The 22,470-nt window shown below is 35.8% G+C and overlaps 2 protein-coding genes across 2 annotated transcripts in view; one reads left to right on the top strand and one right to left on the bottom strand.

The window, feature by feature from the left end:
• Nucleotides 1-5,675: 5,675 nt before the first annotated feature.
• The window catches only part of TRAPPC11 (trafficking protein particle complex subunit 11), a 74,757-nt gene continuing 57,962 nt past the window's right edge, over nt 5,676-22,470 (bottom strand). The window contains exons 27-30 of the mRNA XM_051966654.1: nt 21,971-22,062; nt 19,872-20,005; nt 18,625-18,792; nt 5,676-6,701 (exon numbers count right to left, since the gene is read on the bottom strand). Of these exons, the coding sequence (XP_051822614.1) occupies nt 6,657-6,701; nt 18,625-18,792; nt 19,872-20,005; nt 21,971-22,062 (439 nt within the window). The 3' untranslated portion in view covers nt 5,676-6,656. The remainder of the gene's footprint in view (nt 6,702-18,624; nt 18,793-19,871; nt 20,006-21,970; nt 22,063-22,470) is intronic.
• Nucleotides 9,980-11,068, top strand: LOC127541366 (glucosamine-6-phosphate isomerase 1-like). Its single transcript, XM_051966656.1, has one exon. The coding sequence runs from the start codon at nt 10,084-10,086 to the stop codon at nt 10,741-10,743; it is 660 nt and encodes a 219-aa protein (XP_051822616.1). The 5' UTR covers nt 9,980-10,083; the 3' UTR covers nt 10,744-11,068.

The following is a 22,470-nucleotide window of genomic DNA, read 5'->3' as shown; positions in this document are numbered from 1 at the left end:
GTATATAAATTAGAGAGCCAGATGGGTGGATAAGATCTTACATTATAGAAAACTAGGTCTTATGAAACCAGGGCTTCAAGCACCAGAGAACATTCAAAAGGTCCTTTGGAAGGATGAGGAAGACATAGGCAAGGTCCGTTGTTAGTACTTTGGAGAGGGCCGGGATATTTATGTCTTGCCGGTCCTGATGGGGAAAGCTACTGGATTCCAGAAAGAAAAACAAGGAGAGTTGATTCTTCCAGACTCTGAATCATGAAATGCCAACCATTTGGTCAACCTGAAATCACTTGAGGCCTAATTCAGACATCTCCTCTCTTCAGTCCGGACCCCATTGGGTAGGGCCAGCTATACGCCCCTTGTCAGCCTGAAGTAGTTCCAGAAGATGAGACCTTTGATGTTAGAATCCTTACAAAGTGATAAGTCAGTTGCCTAATTTAGCAAGGTACTTAGCAAATTCTCTAACTCACTAATGTATTTAAGTACTCATTGGAGTTCACAAGTATGGGAGATTCACAAAGTTAACTTTGTAACTTTGTGAATTCACACCTCCCATAATCCCTCCCTCAGAGGAGGAGTCAACCTTTGAGAGAGCATAAAAACAGCTGAACTTAGTCAGCAGAGTCAGTTGAAAAGATTCAGAGTGGAGGAGCATCAATTGGAAGATTGCCACGATGGAAGTTGAGGCAGAGGCAGAGGCAGAAGCAAAGGGCTAGCAATAAGAGCTCTCGGAACCAAGCAGAGAGATAGACCTCTAAGAATCCAGCTAACCAGGCCCAAGGAAAGAGACAAGACTTGGAAGGAGAAAATAAATGTTTGGATTTATCAGCTGGCTGCATTTGAGGTGATTATTACCTGGAACTGAAACTAAGGCTGCCTCCAGAAAACCTCCCCAAGAAACCTGCTCCCAGAGAACCATCATATATTATATAAAAGAAAAGAACACCACACTTCCTCCCTTTGCCACAAATGGGTTTGGGTCTGACTGTTTGAGGTGGTCCCTTATAGAAAACCTGGGGAAATTATTCTATATAGCTCCACCTAATACTCTGGTATCGACACCTGATCAAACATATTTCCCTTTTCATCCCCTCTATTGTATCTTTGTATTGTTACTTTTTCTACTTTAAGCCTATGTTTTATATGTATACGTATTTTTAGAAAATCTCCAGAAGTGCTTAAGACATAAAACATAAGAACACTCAGCCTTTTTAAACAGAAAGGGGGATATGTTAGGGACTTTTCTCCTTCTGAAAATTGCCATGTATGCCATGTTAGTTGGTAGGGTGGGCCCAGGAGGTAAAAAGGGGCTTGATCTCTGAGGCAGGAAGTTGTGTCTTCCAGATGTTAAAGGATGACAAAGGGTGTGTCCTCTTGCTAGATCTTTTCTTAGGACAAGGTGTCTCCCTGTGGATCCACCTATGCAGTGCTGAGTGGGCTAGGCACAGGGTAATCCCAGAGGAGAGTAAATATAAATAATCAGCTTTGAGTCCAGAGAGAGAGAGAGAGGCAGAGATGTAGAGAGATGTAGAGATGTAGAGATGCAGATATGCAGAGAATCGCAGAGAAATACACACACCTGCTATTGTACTTTCTTGCTCTTGCTTTCTGCTTCCTGCTAACCCCTGCTGAGATTACTAGTAAAGAAAGGCTGTTTTGCACCTCAAGATCAGCTTGTCTTCATGTGTATCTGGGGAAGATTGGTATATATGGCCCTGGAAATCAATAACCTCGGTGGGAAGTTATGGTGTATAAGTACCATATTTGTGTTGTAAAAGGAATTTGGTAGGACTCCTTCACCTTTTTTCCCCAGACAGTGAACTATTGTCAATTGTTCTGATTATGCTCTTGGACATTTTTTAAGGATTAGATTATTTAATTTCCAGTTAATTTTCAATCTCTTAACATTGTCAATTCTGAATGTAATTTTAATTGCATTATGATCTTAAAAGAACGTGTTTACTACAGTTAATTTTTGTGTAGCTCACATATACCATTAAGAAAAAGATATATCTCTAAAGAAAATTGATAGTAATAGAAAAGGAATATATCTAACTCTTTCAGAATTTTTATTCATCTCCTTAACTTCTTTCTTATTTTATGGTGAGATTTACCTAGTTTTGAGAAGGGAAAATTGAGGTTTCACACAAATATAGTTTTATTATCTATTGCTTTCTGCAACTCATTCAATTTCAAGAACTTAGGATGCTATACCATTTGTTTGCATATTATGTTTAGTATTGATATGACTTCATTGTACTATGGTACCTTTCAGCAAGATATAGTTTTCTTCTTTATTTCTTTTGACTAGATTTTGTTTTTGCTTTGTATGAGATCATGATTATTACCTCTCCTTTTCTTGCTCTAGAACCTTACCTTAAGCCTATGAGTATGTCTGCTTCAAAATATGTTTCTTGCAAACATGTAGTTGGATTCTGGTTTTTAATCCATTGTGCTATTTCCTTTTTATGAGTTCATCCCATTTACACTTTAGTTATGTTAACTATATATTCCCTTTATCCTCTCTTGCCTTCCCATCCTTTTTCTCCTCACAAATGTTTTACTTTTGATCACTGTCTTCCCCAATATACCCTCCCTTTTATTAATCCCCCTTTTCCCTTCTATTATTCCCATCCTTTTTTACTTCCTTATAGGGTAAGATAAGATTTCTATATCCAACTTAGTATGTTATTCCATCTTTGAGCAAATTTTGATGAGAGTAAGGTCCCACCTCCATTTTCCCTTCTATTATAAGAGCTTTTTCATGCCTCTTTTATGTAGGATAATTTATCCCATTCAATTTCCCCCCTCCTTCCAATGTAATTCTTTCTCACTCCTTTTTTTTTTGAATATCAATTCATCAAAATTACCACATAACCACAATCTCTATCTACACACACTTTCTAATTGCTCTTAGAGTAATAAATTTTAGAATTACAAATATTATCTTGCCATATAGAAATATAAACAGTTTAACTATTGAATTTCTTGTGTTTTATCTTGTTTCATTTTTACCATTTTATGTTCCCTTCGATTTCATATTTGGAGGTCAAATTGCTTATTCAGCTCTGACCTTTTAAATAGCAATGCTTTAAAGTCTTCTATTTTGTTACATGTCTACTTCTCCTTCCCCCCTCCCTCAAAGATTATGTTGAATTCTACTGAGTAGGAGATTCTTAATCCTTTGCTTTCTGTTATATCATGTTCCAAGCCCTCTGGCTCTTTAAGTAAAGGCAGAAGCTACCAAATTCTTTTTAATTATGATTGTAGCTCTGATATTTGAATTGTTTCTTTTTGGTTGCTTGCAATACTTTCTCCTTTATCTGTGAACTCTGGAATTTAGCTATGATGTTCCTAGGAATTTTCATTTTAGGATCTCTTTCAGATAGTAGTCAGTGAATCCCTTCAATTTTTATTTTGCCCTCTGGTTCTAATATGTTGGGGCACTTTTCTTTGATAATTTCTTGAAAGATATATTCCAGGCTTAAAAAAATTTTTTTAATTAGTCCAATAATTCTTATATTATCTCTCCTGGAATGATTTTCTAAGGTGTTTCCAATAAGAAATTTCACTTTTTATTTTTTTTTTAATTTTTATTGTATCTTCATGTCTCATATTATCATTAGTTTTTATTTGTTCAATTCTAATTTTTATACTTCCCCCTTTTCCATTTGATCCATTCTATTTTGTTATTTTCCTCAGTAACTGTTACATCTTTTCCCATGCTTTTCTTTTTTTTTTTTTAATAATTCTCTTGACTTACTCATGTATTTTCCAAATTTTTCTTCTACTTTTCTAATTTGCTTTTAAAAATCCTTTTTAAGTTCTTCCAGAAATTCTTTTAAAATGTGAAATCAAATTGTTTTTCCTTGAGGTTTCACATTACCATTATGAGACTACTGTCCTCTTCTGTTTATGCCTTGATCCTTCTTATCTTCATAGTAATTTTCTACAGCCAAGTTCTTCTTTTGTGTGTTGCTGCTCCTTTTATTCTGACTTGTCTTTATTTACATTGGGCTCTGGTCCTGCACTGTGGCAAGCTTTTTGTTTTGGGGCACAGATCTCATTGTGGGCTATCACTGGGTGTCAAGGCTTAGTTGCTTGCTTTCAATGGGAGGTAGGCTTCCCTTTTTGTTTGTACTGGTGGGGATGGGGTCTCTCAATTGACCTCCTCAAAGTATGGAGTTTAGCTGCCAGCTTGCTGGAGGCAGGGAGGGCCTTGCTGGTGTGTTGTTATAGAAACACGTTATTATGACAGTCTTTTTGGTAGCTGGCCCTGGAGGAGGGATCTTGTTGCTAACCTTCCCCTTCTACTGAGTTGCTATAGAAATAGGGTCTCTGCTGGTAGGCCTAGGGTACAGGGGTATTGCTATTAGTCAGCCCCAAAGGAGGGGCTTCACTACTGGTCAGCAAGTCAAGGCCTAGTTGGTGGCTTTTGCTGGGGATAGGATCTTGCTATATTGCAGACTACTCATTTGTTTAAGGGGTTGCTGGTTAGGAGAGTAGGGACTCACTGGTGGACTGCCCCAAGTTTGGAGCCCTGCTACAGGCACCCTGTGCTGTGAGGCTGGCTGCTGCAGTTGTTTTTGAATCTAGTTCCCTTCCCATCCTAGTGAGATAGACCTTTCTTGCCAGAGAAGCTGCTTCCCTATCCCATGAGCATTCGGAGGTGGTTTTCTAGTTTTTTGGAGGGGATTTTAGGAGGGTTTCATAGAGTTCCTTGCTTATTCTGCCATCTTGGCATTTGAAGTTGCAACTCTTTTCTTTCAATATTTCAAGAACTAGCCCAATGGCTGAACATGGAGTTGTCATCCAATAAGTATTCTAAATCTATTCACTAGTGCAAATCAGAATCCAGTGATATCACAACCCACTTACTAGAGTAAAATATTTATTGCCAGGTCACCAGATTCCTGGACACAAAACTTAGGAAAACCATCTTAACTGTGCTGAAGGGCTGTGACCCACATTAAAGCAGGGACTTACCTACACAGATTTCTTGTGTTCAGAAGACAGACCTGTATTCTGTCACTGGGTCAGTTCTTAAAACTCTTCCAATTGTGTAGGATTCACTGAATTTAAGTTGCTAGCTACTAGATTGAATCTAAGGGTACTGAGAAAACTTGCAGGTGTAATTACTGAGCTTTTTTTTTTTTATGGTATTTGAAAAACTAACAAATAGCATATTTAAGTCTGTATACAAGTGGATTTTTCAGAAGAGATTAGAAGGTGAATCCTTTAAACATATAGTATTTTGGAATAGCTCTTAAGAACACAGGTTATTTCTCATACCATCATGAGGAATTAAAAGATGATTTTATGTAAAGCACGTTAACATGACAGTTTTTAAATTTATGTTTTATATTTAGCTATACAAAAGTTCTTTGTCCCTCACTGGCCATATTGCTGTGCTTTTAATACAATGACATGATTAGAGCTGAAAGAGCTATTTCCAACCTCATTACAGATAAGGAAACTAAAACCCATAGAAGTGATGCATCTATCTTACCCAGGTTTATATCATTAATTAGTAGTAAAGTAGAAAATTAGTGACAAGTCTTGTCATAGTCTAGCATTATTTGTACAATATTACATAAGAAAGGCCTTTAACAAATTTCTTTTCCACAACTTGAATTCATTAATTCAGTTCAAGTTAATAGTGCCAATGTACACATAAGTATCTTTCAAAGAGTTTATTTATTTACATTATTTATTCTCTTCATTACATTCTAATTATACTTTAAATAACACATTTCCAAGAAATCAAAATTAGATTTTAATTTAATATATAGAAAGTTTAAAGGTGAAAAACATCTCAACAATTTGTATATACATGATATAATAGTATTATTTTAAATAGATCTTCTGAATCTGCACATCACTGCGAAATAGGGTGAACAAAGACCAAACATCGATGTTCTATCACCTTTATTTTGAGAAATCATGCTTGTGTCTCATGCTGCTCCAAAACATGAAATTTAATTAAGAATTTGATAATATGATAGTAAGTAGAAACATTTTTTCCCCAAATATTTCATGTGTTCATGACCAAATATTGTAAAATCTAAACTGCAGACTTCAAGGGTAGGCATAAAAAAAAGGGAGGGAATTTTTTGGAAAAATTAATTTGTCCTCAGTCTTTCTGGAAATTTCTTTGTAACAGTCACCAGTTTGGGTCATTGTGTCGCTGTATAATTTGACGTGCTGACTAAATCCAACAGGGCAGATTAATTTTGTGTTGAGTAAGTGCTATTAAGGGCATAAAGACATTTGTAAGTCTTTACAACTATTGCTGCCAAAATGTTTGAATATAATTCCTCACACAATCCATTAATAAACACGGTTCATGTGTTGCTATCCATAGACATCCTATATACATATAAATATTAAAAAAAGTTTAATATTTCAAGAATAATAGTATTCTCATTTCCTCATAAAACACTGAAATTTCAAATATTAGGGAAAATAGATGAAAGAGGAAATTAAAAAAAACATATTTTAAACCCAAGTTTCTTTGAAGACTTATCACATCAGTCATTAAATTTTTTTTGTAAATTCAAACTTTTCTGTCTGACCAAATAGTTGTAAATAGGGGGAAAAAATAGCCTTTTTAATCAATCTGTGCAGGATCTTCTCTTCGAGCATCTCAGATCTGGATACTATGCAGCAACAATTGAAGTATCATCCACTTGCCGACCCTGGGGCTTTAAGGGAAAAAAAAACAAAAACAAAAACAAAACCTGGTTTTAACTTCTCACACAAATAAAATCAGATCTAAACAATTGGGAAAATATCAATTGTTCATGGCTAGGCTGAACTAACGTAATAAAAAAAAAATGACAATCTGTCTAAATTCGTCTACCTGTTCAGTGTCATGCTAATCAAACTGCCAAATATTATTTTATGGAACTAGAAAAAATAATAACAAAATTCATCTGGAAAAACAAAAGGTCAAGTATATCAAGAGAATTAATGAAAAAAAAAGGCTTAGCAGTACCAAACCTAAAACTATATTATAAAGCAGTAGTCATTAAAACTTTTTGGTACTGGCTAAGAAATAGATTACACAATAATCAAGACCTACAGCAATCTAGTATTTGATAAAGCCCCAAACTTCAGCTTCTGGATTAAGAACTCGCTATTTGACAAAAATTGCTACTGGGAAAAGTGGAAAATAATATGTCAGAAACTCTGCATAGACCTACATCTCACACCCCATATCAAAATAAGATCAAAATGTGTTAGGGTCTTTTAACAATGAGTCAGCCCAATGCAAACAGGAGGTTATTGAGTGGTTGGGAAGTAATTTCTGTGGTCAGAGACTGCCCCATGGGTGGGGCTATCTCAATAGCTTCCTAGTAGAAGATGGCTCCCTCTCTGATTGGCTATGTGTGTGACTTCACAGACCCTTCTTAAGCCCACTGCAGCTGGAGGTCTCTCTCTTTATCCTGGGGGAGCTGAACCAAGTGGATGGATAGCCAAGAGAGGTAAAGAACTTGATAGTGAACACGTGGGTCTCTCACAGACCTGGTGTCCATTTGGGAGTTAACAAGTCAGGGCATTATGTGAGCAAGTATAATAAAGTCTTTAAGTTTGTACATGGCTGTTTTTGAGCGCACTATCGGTTATTAAACTACTATTCAAGAAATCATAGCCAGAGACCTCTGAATGCCTCAGAGGAGGCAAGTTGGGTTAAAGTTAGTTGACACTTAAAAGGTCAATGGTCAGAGGATTCTCTGACGCCCTGGGAATTAGGAAAGACTGGCAATGTAAAGGCTACAAAGTCACAAGAGCATTCACAAATGAACTGACTGCCCAGAGTTAAGTATTACTGTACTTTACAAAAATGAAAACGTGATTTGGGCATAAAGGATGATGCCATAAACAAATGAGGAGAACAAGGGATAATTTATGTATCAGATCTTTGAAGAAGGGATGAATTTGGGGCAGCTAGGTGGCGCAGTAGATAGGGTGCTAGCCCTGAAGTCAGGAGGACCTGAGTTCAAATCTGGACTCAGCTACTTAAAAATTCCTAGCTGTGTGACCCTGGGCAAGTCACTTAACCCCAATTGTCTCAGCAAAAAAATAAAAAAAATAAGGGATGAATTTATGACCAAAAAACTAGAGAACATTATGAAATGTTATGGGCCAGAACTGTGTACTTAAAACAAGGATTCTTACAAGGTGCTAACTCAGTGGAATTGATAAAGACAATGGTTATCTAGTTTAGCATGGTGATCAATAGTTCTCTAGTTCAGTGCATGTACTTAGTACTTAATATAGTTTTGATTCCCCCCCCCCCCTTTTTTTCCTTTGGGGTTAAGTGACTTGCCCACAGTCACACAGGTAGGAAGTGTTAAGTGTCTAAGGCCAGATTTGAACTCAGTCTTCCTGATTTCAGGGCTGGTGCTCTATCACATTGCGACGCCTAGCTGCTCTATACTTAATACAGTTCTACAAGATTGACACCTATGATAATGTAATTATAAGACAGCATATAAGCTGGGACAAACTCAGCCAGACAGATCCATTCATCCTATCTCATATCACCGTGGTGGCTGGGCTCTCCTTTAGCTTCTCCATTAAAACCAAGACTCCTAAAGAACCTCAAGTAAGCTAACCAGGCCCCCGGCAAAGAGACGATGAAGATTTGGACTTTAACACCTAGCTATTCTTGTGGTGATTACTTTGCTGAAATGAAGGCTGGTCCCAAGACTTCAAGAAAACCAACAAGAACATTACAATGAAAGGCAAAATGGACGATTATGATTACATTAAATTGAAAAGTTTTTGCACAAACAAAAATCAATAGAAACAAGTCTAAAAAGGAAGTACAAAGCTGGGAAAGAAAATTTTCAGCCAATATTTCTGATAAAAGTCTCATTTTTAAAATATATAAAGAACTATGTTGGGACAGCTAAGTGGCACAGTGGAAAGAACACCAACCCTGAAGGTCTGAGTTCAAATCTGGCCTCAGACACTTAATACTTCCTAGCTATGTGACCCTGGCAAGTCACTTAACCCCAATTGCCTCAAAGTGGGGGGAAAAAACCTATGTTATGATTCTTACAAGGTGCTGAAGTCACTGGACTTGATAGGACTCTGGGAGATTCCCAAGTCAGACACCCAGAAGCCCCAGATTCATTCCATAGTCAGCCTGTGTGCTGGCTGGAGACACTCGGAGGGAGCTCTTAAAACCAAGGAGAGAGACAGACCTCTACTAAAGTTGACTGGGCCCCAGTATAAGATTCAAGACTTTGAAGGAGAAAATAAAGGATTTGGACTTTAACAGCTGGTTGCATTTGAGGTAATTATTACTCTGAACTGAAACTAAGGCTGCCTCTAGAAGTCCCCAGAGAAATCTGCTCCCAGAGAACGATTATATTGTAGAAAAGAAGAACAATACAAACCTATGTCAAATTTATAAGAATACAAGCCATTCCCTAATTAATAAATGGTCAAAGGATATGAACAATTTTCAGATGATGAAATTAAAGATATTTATAGCTATGTGAATTGCTCTACACCACTATTGATTAGAGAAATGCAAATTAAAACAACTTTGAGGTACCATCTCATACTTCTCAGTTTGACTAAGATGACAGGAAAAGATGATAAATTTTGGTGGGGATGTGAGAACACTGGAACACTAATGCATTGTTAGTGGAGTCATGAAATGATCCAACCATTCTGGAGCACAATATGGAACTATGTCCAAAGGGCTCTAAAACTGCATAATACCCTTTTGACCTAGAAGTGCCATTACTAGGTCTGTATCAAGGAAATCATAAAGGAGGCAAAAGGATGCAAAAATGTTTGTAGCAGCTCTTTTTGTGGTAACAAAGAACTGGAAAAGGAATGGATGTCCATCAATTGGGAAATGTCTGAACAAGTTGTGATATGTGAAGGTATTGGAATATTATTGTTCTATAAAAAATGATGAACAAGCTGATTACTCAAAGCTGAAAAGATTTACATGAACTGATACTAAGCAAAACAACCAGAACCATTATTGAAGTCTACAATAAGTTGGTTGAGTATTATAAGAATGGGGACCTATCCTTTAAATATGTGAAGACATTTAACATGGATGAGTATGTGGGTCTCCCATGTGATCACCCTGAGAGCCTCCACTCCTTCATGTGGAATAAACTCTTCAAGCACACTGACTTTTGCCCTGAAAATACCCATCTCCTGGATGGAAATGCAGCTGATCTAGAGGCAGAGTGCAATGCTTTTGAAGAGAAGATCAAGGCAGCTGGAGAAATTGAGCTATTTGTTGGAGGTGTTGGCTTGCATGGGCATATTGCCTTCAATGAGCCTGGCTCAAGTCTGGAGTCTAGAACTCGGGTAAAGACTCTCGCCATGGATACCATCCTAGCCAATGCCAAGCTCTTTAAAGGAGATTTTTCAAAAGTTCCCCCATTGGTTCTGACTGTGGGTGTAGCCACAATCATGGATGCCAAGGAGGTCATGGTCCTTATTACTGGGGCCCAGAAGGCACTTGCATTGTACATGGCCATTGAGAAGGGGATAAATCACATGTGGACTGTGTCTGCCCTCCAGAAGCACCCTCGTACAGTATTTGTGTGTGATGAAGATGTCACACTGGAGCTTAAAGTGAAAACTGTCAAGTATTTCAAAGGATTGATGGATGTTCATAACAAGCTAGTGGAACCACTGCACAGTATGAAAGAAAAAGAAACAGAGAAAAACCAATCTTCCAAGAAACCATACAGTGACTAACTTGCCTGCTGTCTAATCCCCCAGAGATATATACATACTTTGAGGGAACCAGGTCTATAGAAAAAAAATTTCATTAATCAAATATATGCCCACTCAAAACAATATTTTATTTGCCTTTGATGAAAATGAGTGTAGGCGAGTATACTATATTTAGCTGTAAGGGCTGAAGCTTACAGAAATGGTGTTTGGTGCTGTAATTTGATATCTTCTGAGCTATCTTTCCTGTTTTCTATTGTAATTTTCTTCTAGTTGACAAATAAGGGAAAGTGGACATAGAAATACCTAACATAAATATTTTAAAAAGTGATCTCAAGGCACAACAAGAAAAAGCATAAACACACACACACACACACACACACACACACACACACACACACAGGCATACATGTAGAAAAATACTTTATTCCTGAACAGGATTTGTGATAAGTGTAAATGGGATAGGAGGAATATTTACATTTCTTTTTTTCATTGTCATGCTTCTGGTTTCTTTGACAGCAGACCTCTTTCTTGAACATAGATTCTGAATCCATGAGTAAAATATTGAGGGGTGGGGGAAGAAAAGGGGAGAAGTTTTAGGGTTCTTTGAATTTACTGCTTAAGTTTCAATTCTTTAGGGGAATTCTTTAGGTGGAATCTCATTTCTCCACTGAAACCCACTTTTTGTTCAGTAATCATGTTGGGTTTCATTAGAAAACAGGCACCAAATTCAGTAAAGCAGAGGGCCCACTTCAAGGACTTTTCCTTATTGGCAATCAGCCAAAAATTAGGAATTATGCCTCAGGACTGGGCTTAGTAGTGGAACAGAATAATGTTTCTCTCTTAAGATTTGGGAGTGCAAGGTTTAACATGCTTTTTAAAAAAGTTTGCCTAAAAATTTGTCCATCTCTATTTAAAATATCAACCTTTTGATCCAGCAGTGGTCTCTACTGGGGCTGTATCCCAAGGATACCATAAAAGAGGGAAAAGGACCCACATGTGCCAAAATGTTTGTAGCAACCCCGTTCAGTTGTGGCAAGGAACTGGATATTGATACCCATCAGTTGGGGAATGGCTGAATATATTTAAATGTAAAGGAATATTACTGTTCTATAAGAAATGATGAGCACACTGATTTCAGAAAAGTCTTCTTCACTTCTGATGCTAAGTGAAATGAGTAGAACCAAGAGAACATTGTACACAGTGACAACAGGACTATGTGATAATAAACTGAATGGACTTGACTATTCAACAGTGAGGTGATTCAAGGCAATTCCAACATACTTAAGATAGAAGGTGCCATCCACATCGAGAGAGAGCATGCTATGGAGACTGAATGTGGATCAAAGCACAGTATTTTCACCTTTTCTTATTTGTTTGCCTGTTTTGTTTTTCCTTTCTCATGGTTTTTTTTCCTTTTGATCTAATTTTTCTTGTATAGCATGACAAATATGGAAATATATTTAGAAGAATGAACATGTTTAATTTACATAGGATTGCTTGCTACCTTGGAGAAGGGGGAAAGGGGAGAAAGGGAGAAAAATTTGGAACACAAGGTTTTGCAGAAGTGACTGCTGCAAACTATAGTTCTGCATGTATTTGGAAAAATAAAATACTATGAAAAATGTTAAAAAGCACTTTGCCATCACATAACATTCTTTCAACAAATATTATCACTCACTACAAACAATGTATTAACTAAGTAAGGGAGATACAAAGCCAGATCAGGTATTGTCCCTGTCTTCTAAGACATTTCTTCATCAGAAATGAATAGTCCTATGCCTTAGATATATTTAGTCAAAATTAGTATCCTTTAATGAAACTCCTAACTCCCATTAGAACATTTCATGCTGTTGTTTCCTTTCCAGACAACTTGAACTTCCACTGATGCTCAATCCTCTACTATTAGGATTTCCATACTTTCACTCTGTTGCCACTCTACTGACTAATCTTTTATGTAACCAAGGGTTCCACTTTGGGGGGAAATCTTCTGAATATGACTCGTGTCTTTGACACAATTTTTGAATATTATTATTTTTGATTTGTATCTCTCAGTTTTAGCTTTTATGTGATTAGTAAAATTCTGTTTTAAATTGATGGATAAATGGGCTTGTTTACAATATGATATTTGCAAATGGAAAAAGAGATTGGGTGGCCTGTAGGGGAGGGGAGATTGGAGAGGGAAAGATAATAAATTCAGTTTGTTGGATATAAGTTTGTCTTAAATTCAAGATGTCTGTTATGGAAAATTATTGTTCTGCAAGAAATGACCAACAGGATGATTTCAGAGAGGCCTGGAGAGACTTACATGAACTGATGCTAAGTGAAATGAGCAGAAGCAGGAGATCACTGTACATAGCAATCATAAAACTATATGATGATTAATTCTGATAGACATGGCTCTCTTCAGCAATGAATTGATTCAAACCAGTTCCAATTATTCAGTAATGAAGAGAGCCATCTATACCCAGGGAGAGGACTGTGGGGACTGAGTGTGGAGCACAACATAGCATGTTTAGAAGAATGCACATGTTTTATTTACATAGAATTGCTGTTGTTTGCATTTTTGTTTTCCTTCTAAAGTTTTTTTTTTCTTTCTAGATCCGATTTTTCTTGTATAGCAAGATAACTGTATGGCTATGTATACATATACTGGATTTAACATATTTATTTATTTATTTATTTTTATTATATTTTTATTATAGTTTTTTATTTACAAAACATATGCATGGGTAATTTTTCAACAAGGATCCTTGCAAAACCTTCTGTTCCAACTTTTCCCCTCTTTCCCCCCAATCCCTCCCCTAGATGGCAGGTAGTCCAATACATGTTAAATGTATTTTTTAACATGAACAGAAGGTTTTGCAAGGCTCAGTGTTGAAAAATTACCCATGCATATGTTTTGTAAATAAAAAACTATTAAAAAAATTTCAAGATGTCTATAGTCAGGTGGAGATAAGAGACTAGAGGTAAAAAGAGAGGTTAGAGATGAATAGATGGATATGAGAATTATTTGCATGGATTATAATAACTATATCCAGATGAGCTGATGAAATTGCTAAGAGAGATAATATAGTGAGAGAAGAGCAAAGTGCCCGGCCCAGGATATCCATATATCAGTATATTCTAAATAAAATTTCATTACTTTTCCAAAAGGAGTGAGAGAAGGGAGAAAAATTTGTAATTCAAAGTTTTATAAAAAATGAATGTTGAACACTATCTTTGCATGTAACTGGAAAAAATACATTTTACAAATGGGGGGGAGAGGGAGAGGCGGGAATTGTAGTAGAGTAGAATTGACAAAACTTCGCAACTGAGTGGATGTGAAAGATCATCAAAAGGAAAGAGCTGAGGATGATTCCAAGATAATGAACCTGGACATTGGAAGGATGGTGATGCCCTCAAAAGAAACAATGTAATCAGAAAGACAGCAAAGTTTCAGAGAAAAGTAATGGAATTCTATTTAAAATGTACTGACTTGGAGATGACAATATAACATCCAGATAGAAATATCCAGAAGGCAGTTAGTGAAACTGAGACAGGAGAGAAATGAGGAATGGATATGTAGATTTGAATGTAATCTCTATATAGAGATAATCACTGAATCCATGGAGCTGATGAAATTGCTGAGATAGAATATCAAAAAAGAAAAGAGGTGTCCTAGGACAGAATTCTAGGATATTATCTATAACAAATTCAGTAAAAGAGGCAAGAAAAATGAGGTTAAAAAGCAATATCACAAAACACTTAGAGAGGAGAGGCTATTTGTAGAGAATGAGCACTGAAGAAAAAGCCACAGGATTTAGCAAGTACTATCCCCATTTTATAGACAAGGAACTAGGATTAGAAAGGTGATGTTTGACTTGTCAAGGCTGGGATTGAAAAACTAATTCTCCCCCTATGTCAAGTGTTCATTCTAGGATATTCTACAGGGATTACACTCTCAAAAAAGCAGGCATGTAAGAGATGCTAAAATTTCCAACTGCTTCTGGCAAAATTATTTTTCTTACAATGTTAAATACCTCCCACGCAGAAAAGGCTGGCTTTTTTTTTTTTTTTTTTTTTTTTTTTTTTTTTTTTTTAAAGTAAGCCAGAAGACTGAAATTACTATGTGGAGTGAGATACGCCATTTATGACATGATAAATTAAGGGTTAAGAAATGGAGCATAAAAGACATGTTTCCAAATATGGTTAACTCTAGTATGTGTTTATGGACACAAAATTAATTTTCAATCAATTAAAGCAATGTTTCTTAAGGTGGGAGTGGAAACAAGAATAGGAAGACAGTGAAAACTCTGGTCTTCCTTTAGCAGCATGAAGGCCAATTAAAACTTCTTTCAAATTCTCTCAATCTGGGGTAAGGAAGAGGTGACAGCTGAGGAAAGTGCATGAATGTAAAGTCAAAAGACTTAGGTTTTAATCTCAGCTTTGCTATTGACTGCCTGTACTTCCTTATGCCCTTGTTTTCAAGGTCCCTTTGAACACTTAATATTGGGAAGTACAATTTTAAAGGGGAAATAGTATGTTTATATAGCTTACTAGTCTAATAAACTGGTACTGGCTAGAAACACAAATAAGATCACAGTGAATTAATATAAATATCTGCAATGTAACATAAACAAAAGTTAGGGATATATGGGATCTGCTCCAATTTCTTGAAGGTGATTTCATGAAAGGAACAAAGGTCCAATTAGGATGCTCTTATCAGAGAAAGAATACTGGGCTGGATAGATCAATATGTAGCCAACAATACGGCATTTCTTAAACCTTTATTATCAAGTTTCCAAAGTGATTCTGAATGGGAGTACCCTGTTTTATATTGGAAAGATAAGCATATGAACTTTAAATGAGCTATCTACATCTAACATGGGTTTAGAGTTAGGATTTCAAAAAAGGTCCAAATATAGTATGATGGGATTTTATAGCTATTTAAAAAGACGTTTTGGTACTGAATTTAGATAATAATTCTATTTTTTTTTAAAAGAAAAAGTTTTATAATGCTAAAGGAAAAAAATATATTTCAGTACTACATAAAAATGGACTTTTTTGTGATCAAAGTGGGATTATATTTTTGAGATCAGTCATTTCTCTTTTCCGATTCCCTATCCCTCACACAGGCTTCATATGTTTTTCTCAAGTCAGTCGAATCCTACAGCTAGCTTAATTTGATATTTCACTAGCTACTAGGATTCCATGTTTGTCTGGCCTTCCATCTTTTTTGGTCACAAATCCTGAGCCTTCATCCATTTTCTCCACTCTAGATGTGGAAAATACATAAATATGGAATACTACATCTCATTTTTACCCAATATAAATTTCTGATGTCCAATTTCACCGGGCCTCTTGTTGCTGCTCAATAATCCTTTTTGATTTTCACTATCAAGTGAAAAAAGCCTTTGCTTTTCTCCTTTTGATAGCATTCTCATAACACCATCTTCACCTCTCACCTGGCAGCAAAGTCTTCCTCTTCTACTGACAAGATTAAAAGCCAGTGGGCATGAGTACCAGTTTCTTTCTCCACTTCTCCTACCTTGTAAACATCATTACTTACTTTTCTGCTTTTCTCTAGTTACAGATGAATTACCACTGATACTTAGTAAAGTTAATTCTATTACTGTGCTTTGACTCCATTTTGTCCCCCCTTTCTCCTTCATATATCAACAAGCCCCCTTCATTAATAGTTTCTTTCCTTCTAGCTACAAATATATTCAAAATCTCTCTGATCCATGCCAATTCTTTCCTTGATTCTTCTATTTCATAGAACATCTCTTTTCTCTCCTTTACTACTGAAGTTATTAAAAAATAATAATAATAAAAATCTGTCCTCAAATGTTTTCATTTTCTCACTTCTCTTCAACTTTCTGAAATCTGGTTTCTACTTATCCTTCTGCTATTATTGGAGCTGCTCTTAAGACACTAATGTCTGACACCAATGACTACTCCATTATACTGTATACTTTATTTCCCTCAGCTTCTGAGGCAATACTAATACTTGGTTCTAATAATTCTTATGGTCTCTCATAACTTCAAGTTTCCATACTTAGCAGGGCTGTTCCCATGGGTATTATCCTGGCTGCCTTCTCTTAATTCTTTGCACATGCTCCCTTCACAATCTCATTCATTTGCACACTCTCAACCACTGCTACTTTGTGATTTCCAAATTCATACCCCTATTGCTGCCACCTGAGCTGAGACTGATATTTCACATTGTCTATAAGGTATCTCTCTACCTAAATATCCCATGAGCACATATACAATTCCCATGTTCAAAAGTAGCTCTTTACTTTCTGCCTGCCCCTCCTTTGAGGCTTCATTATTTTGTGTGTTAAAATTCACCTATCATGTTTGTGATCTGATTCTCTTTCACTCTTCTCTCTTCTTCATTTCTCAAAATCAACCAATTACCAAATCCTATTAAAGTCACTTTTGCATTACTTCTCACACCTGCTCTTTTACTTTCTCCTGGCTGATAGAAGCAGGCTTGAATCATGAGAACAGCCAATAACCATTCTTTTTTTTTTCAATCCCTACATCACTTCCAAAATAACTTCTTGTATACAGGTTTGATTCTGTTACTCCTCTGTTTATAAGTCTTCAGTGCCTCCCCATCCCAAGACCTGTAGACATGAATACATTGCATGGAAGGCCAAGACATTTTGGGACCCTGTTTCTCCTAGTACTCCTAACAATGCATCTTATACACCTGCTAGAATGACTACTATCTGTTCCATCTCAACATGTACTGCATTCTCCTGTATCCATGTCTCTGCTACACAGTTTCTTATGGCTGAAATCATCTTAATCTGCCTACTGAATTCTACTCACTTGTTTAAAACCCAGGTAAAATGGCCACCTTTTCCATCTGGACATTTCTTTATCCTTCTATAAATAATGACATTCTCCCTCAGATACTACCTAACATTTTCCCAGGTTCAGCAGAATTCAGAATTAGAAAGACCACAGTGATCACTGAGTCAAATCCATAAGTGGAAAAGAATACCATCTATAATATACGTAAGAGGTCATTCTGGCTTTGCTAAAAAACCTTAACTAAAGATGAATCCACTATCTCACTGGAAAACTCATTTAACTCCTGGACAGCTTTAATTAGTAGAAATTTTTATTTAGCCTAAATCCAATCATTTGCAACTTCTACCCAATATTCCTAATTGTGCCCTCTAGGTCCAAGTAGAACAAGTCTTTCTTTCACATGACAAGCCTTCAACTACTTGAATAGTCCACCTCTTCCCCATTCTAGTCTTCTTTTTTCCAGGTGAAATATCCTTAGTTTCTTCAATGGATTATTATATAGCTCAACCTTGAGCTTCTTTAACAATCTGGAAATTTTCCTTTGGGCACTCTCTAGGTCACTATTGTCCTTCCTAAAACCTGGAGCCCCAAAATGAATTAAATACTCTAGATATGATCTGAACATTAGGAAAGTACTCTGGCACTACCACCTTTGGAGGTCCTGAACATTATAACTCTCTTAATACAGCTCAAGACTGCATTAAGTTTCTTGGTTTTCATTTCATATAACTCATGACTCATATTTAACTTGTAATTCACTAAGCCTCTGCTTTCAAATTTTGTTATGTAACGCTCTAATCTTTCATTTAATACTGTCGTGCTATTATCCATGTCATATTTCCTCTATTAAAATGTAAATGAATTTAGGGTAGGGATGCTATCTTAACATAAACTTCACATTATGGTCCCCATGTCTACCTAGCAGTGTTCTCTCAGCATAGAGTTGGCAGTTTAGAAATGTTTATAGCACTTTGCTATAAGAATAAAACTGATGAAAATTAATAATTAATCCCAGGTGAACTTTGTTTTGACAGCATAATTGTTGAGAAATGAAAAGACATAAAATAAAACAAGAAATTTCTATTATCTCCATACCTTTACAAAAATGTAAGTAGGTATAAAACGTCTGAGCAGTTGATTTGTGAAGTTAGGGAAACGGAGCAAGCTGATGCTGAGTGATGGCAGTTGCTGGTATCCAGCCATCAAAGGATAAAAATTGTACAACATTTCTTGTTCTGTGCCAGGTAGGATACGTAACCGAATCTAAATGATAAAAAGTAGTTAAGTAAAGGTAACCAGAAATGCACATGATTTTGTCATGTACATATTCAGTTGTTCATTTATCTATACTTGATAAATCATTTAGATACTAAATTCTATTCTAAAACAATAGGAATAAATAATAATAATATTGGGTTCAGGGAGAGAGTGCTAAATTATTATGCATGTGTCTTGCTAATTTTAGGAAAACAAATCTAAGGCTGAGCTGGTCTGAATTATTCAAAAAGGATTATAGAGAACCCTTGTTCTCTTCTCAATTGGTACAGATAAGTAACTGTGGACTGTACCTGTTTTATCGAATTGTGGCCAACTCTGTGATTTCATATCTACTGCCCTAATCTGAATATGCTAATAAAGCATATATTTTGTCACTATAAATAAAAATTGGTGGATAAATTGGATTATTCCAAAATAAAAATCTAAAAGGGGACAGCTAAGTGATGTAGTGGATAGAGTACCAGCGCTGGAGTCAGCCTCAGACACTTGTCATTTTCTAGCTATGTCTCCAAGTCACTTTACTCCTCGACTATCTTGTCCAAAAACAAAAACCAAAAACCAGATTTATAAGGTAGTTATCTGAAGACCTAGAATACAAGACTCCACATAATTTTCTCTCTGTTGGACTCAAAGTTATACACTAAATTTGACAATCACATATCACATTTGGAGATAATCTATGTAGGCATATATATGTAAAAGAGAATTCATGATGTCAAGCTATGTATAAATATATACTTTGGTATGTATCTGTTTAATGTTTCAAAAGATCTTTAATTCTGTCAGTGTATATGTGCTGTGGGTAGCATAAAGTCGATACAAGTCTGAACTTGATAATATGATCGTGTGTTTTGTCTCAATTGAAAGTCTGTTGTATTTCTAAAAGTTGTATTTCTTATTTTATGTAAACAAATGCACATTTTAATACTTTCAAAAAACAAACGAACACAATTTTAATAAAATAACATGAAGAACACGGCCTATTAGTGCATTTATACAAGGATACAAATACTTGATTACAGGACTATTTAGAGGTTCTACACAGGAAAAGCAAAATACTGTACCTGTTTAAGACCTGAGAACATGAAAGCATCACTGGGTTCCACAGAAATTTCTACATCTTGAACTAAGCTGGTCTTATTCTGTAGATGATACTTGACAGGTAATGATTCTCTAACACGACCAAAGGATGGCAGATCTTTAGAGAAGAAAAATAAGGATCAATTTTTGCTAGAAAAATTAACTCCTAATTTATCCTGTGATACCCAGTAACCCTTCTAGCCTCTTTGACATTTATTTGTTAATGAGATTATTTTTTTCTATTTGCTGTATTTTCTTCTTGACTTGATAATTCTGGAATTTAGCTACAATATTCTTTGAAATTTTCATTTTGGGGTTTCTTTCAAAAAGTGATTGGTGGATTCTTTCAATGACTGTTTGCTCTCTGGGATATTCCTCTATATCTAGGCAGTTTCTCTTGATTTACTGAAACATGTGGTAAGTTCAGTAATTCTTCAATACTCTTTCTCTTGGATCTATTTTCCAGATCAGTTGTTTTTCCAATAAGTATTTTACAGTTTGTTCTATTTTTTTCATTTTGTTGATTTTATTTGATTTTTGATGTCTCATTGAGTTATTCATTTTCACTTCTCCAACTGAAGTTTTTAATGAATTATTTTCTTTAGTTAGCTTTTTTACCTCCATTTGGACAATTCTACTTTTAAAGGAGTTGTTTTCTTCAGTGTATTTTTTTTTCTCATTTCACCAAATCTATTATTTAAGGAATTGTTTTCTTCAGTCAAACTTTATATTTCCTTTTCCAAGCTGTTGACTTTTTTCATAATTCTTCTGCATAGCCCTCATTTCTTTTCTCAATTTTTCTTCTACTTCTCTTATTTGATTTATATGATCCTTTTTGAGCTCTTCCAACAGACTCTTTTGAGTATGAGACCAACTCATATTCCCCTTTCACAGATAGGCATTTTGCCACTGCTGTTCTCTCTGAGTTTGTGTTCTGGTCTCCTCTGTCACCATAATAGCTTGCTATGGTCAAGGCTTTTTGTTTTTGTTTTTGGTTTTTTTTTTGCTCATTTTAAAAAAGTTGAGCTCTACTCTTAGGGGATAGGAAAGACTATCCCTTCTTTTGCAGGGAAACAAGGGTCTTGACACTGACTTTCCATGGGGTTGGAGGTGCCAGCTTCCCCCTGCCCTGAGTTGGCTTGGTTTAGTTAACCCTATTGTACCAGGTGCTTAAGAGTTCACAATTTACCTTCTGCATTGGAGCTAGAGGTCTCACAGCTGGCCTGCTAAGAGCATCCTGCTAGATTCCTCATATGCCTATGCCAGGCTACGCTACGAGACTGACCTTTCCTGAAGTCCTCCTAAGTTATCCTAAACTGGAAAATTGTTTTACTCTGTCTTTTTATATAGGTTCTGTCATTTCAGAATCTGTTTAGAGGTTAAATTTAGCATTGTTTCTGAGGATAATGGAGGGGGAAGCTCAGGCTATACTTCCTTGGCTTCTCTTTGTCATCCTGGCTCTGTCGCCTAAATGAATTATTTGGAAAACTTCATGGGCCATTCCTTCCCAAACTGTCTTATAACTATTTTGTAAATTCTATAAATACTTATTTGTGTACACATCGTCTCTCTCTTTAAAAAGTAAGCCATTTGAAGGCAGAGTACTTCACTTTTGTCTTTTTAACCCAACATGTAGAATTCCTAATAATTAAATGCTTGTTGATAGTTATGAAAATCATCAGAAAAACTTTTCTCTATAAGCAGAGAGGAAAAAGAAAGCAATACCACCAAAAAAAATTTTTTTGATTGAATTTTGAGTGTTTACTGAAATCCTGGAAAGAGTGAAGTTCAGATCTGATTTCACTGGTTTAAGCAAACTCCCGACATAAATCAATATAACCCACTGAAACTTATGGCTTAAAGAGCTAAGTTTGGGGCTCAAAGAGGTTAAGTGATTTGCCCATCTCATATGATTATAGGATGTCAAAGACTGGCTCTCTAACCTACTAGGACACTACTCTTTTAGAAAAATGATTAAGAACTTGTAAACAAGATTTTGGTGTTCTTGAAAGTTGAAAACTGCATCTACACGTAGTGATAATTATAATCTTTTTCATCCAAGTGAAATTCATGTTCCTGTTACCTGTATTCACATGGAGTGGGATACTTTCTACAATCACATGTGGCAGAGTAATGACAGTATTGATGACAGGAACATTTTCTAAGGCTGAAGTCCTAATAAAAAGAAGTGAAGAAAAAGCACTTTGTAAGTTTAATTCACAATTCATATACAATGTTATAAAATAAAAGAGCAAATCAGAAACCTCTTTAACTATTTTAAAAAAAAAAAGATTTTTTTCTTCAAAAGTTTATTAAGGAAAGAATTTTTTTTTTTTTTTTTGATGAGGCAATTAGGGTTAAGTTACTTGCCCTAGGGTCACACAGCTAGGAAGTATTAAGAGTCCAGGACCAGATTTGAACTCAGATCCTCCTCACTTTAGGGCTGGTCCTCTATCCACTGTGCCACCTAACTGCCCCAAGGAAAGAATATTTAATGGAACAAAAACTTTGTTCCATGAAAGTTTAACAGTCCATTAAAGAAAAAAAAAGAAATCTTAGATTAATAAAATGTTATACTTAATT

This window comes from Antechinus flavipes, chromosome 6, assembly GCF_016432865.1.
Source record: "Antechinus flavipes isolate AdamAnt ecotype Samford, QLD, Australia chromosome 6, AdamAnt_v2, whole genome shotgun sequence".
In the NCBI taxonomy this organism is placed as follows: domain Eukaryota; kingdom Metazoa; phylum Chordata; class Mammalia; order Dasyuromorphia; family Dasyuridae; genus Antechinus; species Antechinus flavipes.
The sequence above is the reverse complement of the archived record's forward strand: the minus strand, read 5'-3'. Positions and strand labels throughout refer to the sequence as shown.